The sequence below is a fragment of the Anarrhichthys ocellatus genome, unplaced genomic scaffold (genome assembly GCF_004355925.1).
Source record: "Anarrhichthys ocellatus isolate YVR2014 unplaced genomic scaffold, GSC_Weel_1.0 scaffold24, whole genome shotgun sequence".
Taxonomy (NCBI): Eukaryota; Metazoa; Chordata; class Actinopteri; order Perciformes; family Anarhichadidae; genus Anarrhichthys; species Anarrhichthys ocellatus.
In genome coordinates this window covers 1,123,463-1,126,101 of record NW_022280054.1, presented here as the reverse complement: position 1 = coordinate 1,126,101, position 2,639 = coordinate 1,123,463, and the positions used below count along the sequence as shown (strand labels likewise).

General features: G+C 44.8%; 1 protein-coding gene across 1 annotated transcript in view; it reads right to left on the bottom strand.

Moving 5' to 3' along the window:
* The window catches only part of znf296 (zinc finger protein 296), a gene marked incomplete at its 5' end in the record, with an annotated part of 7,609 nt that extends 7,105 nt beyond the window's left edge, over positions 1–504 (bottom strand). The window contains one exon of the mRNA XM_031860959.1: positions 123–504. Within this exon, the coding sequence (XP_031716819.1) occupies positions 123–504 (382 nt within the window). The remainder of the gene's footprint in view (positions 1–122) is intronic.
* Between the last annotated feature and the right edge of the window lie 2,135 nt (positions 505–2,639).

Below are 2,639 nucleotides of genomic sequence, written 5' to 3'. Positions count from 1 at the left end.
GGGGGGGGGCAGTTGTTAAATGAAGAGGAGGGCGGTTGGAAAAAAAAAATTAAACAAAACAAAAAACAGAGTCACTAATTAGCAACCTGCCTTCTATTTATTTGTCTTCTTAAAGCACTCACCTGCTTTTCCATGCTCCGCCTTCACCTTCACCTTCACGCCGGGCTCCTCCCCCCAGGATCTGCCCCCTCTCCTCAGCTCGATGAAGGCCAGCCCAAGCTCGGCGTTGGCGATGTGCTGCTGCGCCCGGTTGGCAGGTGAGGGAGGCGTGGCATTGGCGTTCGGGGCTTGGTTTCGGGGGCGGCAGCCCCCCTGTTTGTGCTGGATGAACGCCAGGATGTGGGCGAGAGGGAAGGCCCGGCTGCACTGGCCACAGGTCAATAGGTCACGACCCTCGCCAGGAGCATGGACCTGCGGAGCAGGAGCAGGCCGGTCGTCTGAGCAAGTGGTGCCACTCGCCGTGTCAGTGACATCTGACAAACGTGACAGGCAGCAGAGGGAAGAGAGAAAGTTCAATTACCAACAGAGATTACACTATTTTTTACCTACTTTTAACATTTAACAGAGACACTGATTAACATGGACGGACACACAAGCACAATTCATTGCACAGGGATTTCAACACAGTTAGCCCTTAGTATTAAAAAATGTTTTTCAAAGTCGCAACCACAAGCGATTAGTCAATAGACAGAATATAAATTCAGTAAATTTTCAAGGAAATATTCACAGGTTCCAGCTTATAAATGTGAATATTATCTGGTTTTCTTAGTCTCCTACGACAGTAAAGTGAGTCGTCCTGTTGGTCAGACAAAACAAGACATTTGAAGACATCACCTTGGACTCGACAGGCATTTTTCTTTTACACTTCTGACATTTTATAAACCAAACACTTGATCAGGAAAATAATCTATAGATTCCTTGAAACTCTCCCATTTCATCCAGTATCTTTCACACTTGTCTTTCTGCAGCCGACGGGTGTAATCATCTTTCACATAGAGATAGTGGGCAGAGTCTATGAAACAGGTCCATAGCAGAGTGGTTTCTCTCAAGCATTTTAACTAGCAGCCAAAGAGAGTTATCACTTTTACACACATCACTTTACTAAACCTCGACATTAACGTCCAACTTTCTCTCCAAAAAAAAAAAAAAAAAGGCTGAACATACAGACAACACCAACATATTTTGACCCACAACAAAAGTCCCAGTTAATTTGGATGTCTTCTTTTGCGACCATGTGCTTATGAGCTGACAACCCAAAGTGGCAAAAGTGCTGTTAGACCTCAGTGGAACAGCACAGCAGGCGCGGTGATCGAAAGTGCAAGTTTCAGTTGTAAGCTCTGAATGCAACGAGGCCAATCTGCTCAGCCAATACTGACCACTTCCTTTAACCGACCCAAAACAGATCCGCGCTCTGACTGAGGCCGCCGCAGAGAGAGGAGCCCAACTGTCCACCTCAGCCTCAGATCAATGTGACGATCACTATGTGCTGACAAGTGAAGTTATTAATTTACAAAAAGAACCAAAGCTTTCAGTTTTTACTCACAATTACAACGTGCCCCATCTAACACAAGCAGCAGGAGTTTCTCAACAGGAAATAGATTGCAATAAAAAAAATAAAAAAAAGACTGAAGGTGTTTGAGATAAGAACAGCCCCTATGTTTTTTGTGTGCTCACAAATATGTACAGGACAGCTCATCTCATTCAACAACCTGTCAAACTGTACATGTGGTTAAGCAGGGAGCGCTTTGAAATGCTGCAGACAGGTGCAGACAGTGGACACAACTTCAACCGAACCTGTAAAGTGAACTTTGGCTGTTTGTTAAGAAAGGCTTCCAGCTCAGGCCAGGTAGGAGGAGGAGGGGTCAGTATTGCTCAATGCGGTCATGGGCACACCTTGATGCTGGATCACCTGCCCTGGCTAACACACAGGACAGGTACAGACAGTACAGTCTGGAGTTGTATCTCGCCAGTTGTTACTCAAAAATGTCACCTTTCCTGTTTCAGGGCTGCACTGTTTGTGCAGATTTGCAAGGCGCGGTCTCTCCACACTCGCGCACGCACTCAGAAAGAGAGAGAGACAGAGTTGAGTCAGGACCTGTGGTCACACCAGACACGCACCACTGGTCTCCAGTAGAGAACTGTAAAAAACAAATCGTGTTCAAGTTTCTGTCTTATTTCCCTCCGCACATCACATGGTCCTTTGTGAGCAGCGCTGTTGTCTTCATGTTTGAACAGCCTGGATGGGATCAAATGGAGAGTCTGAATGGGATCTATTCTACATTTTTATTCAGAACATTATGCAATTGGTCAACTATAAAAATATATATATTAAAAAAAAAAAAAAAGCAGGTTGGAGCCAGTCCCTAAAACAGACGATGGGTTAAAACTGCCCCAGACAAGCCAGAAACCGACAGAGAAACTTGATCATGGTCGAACCTGGAAATATTAATTATCGTGTTCGGACCTGTAGCCTCTGAAAACAGCGGGCCAATAAAACCGGTCCTTCCTCTATGAGCACGACTGCAACAACAGTACACACAACCATTGCAGGAACATGAGCCCTTCTTTAAAAAAAAAAAAAAAAAAAATATTTTTATATATATATATATATACACACACACACACACACACACACACAC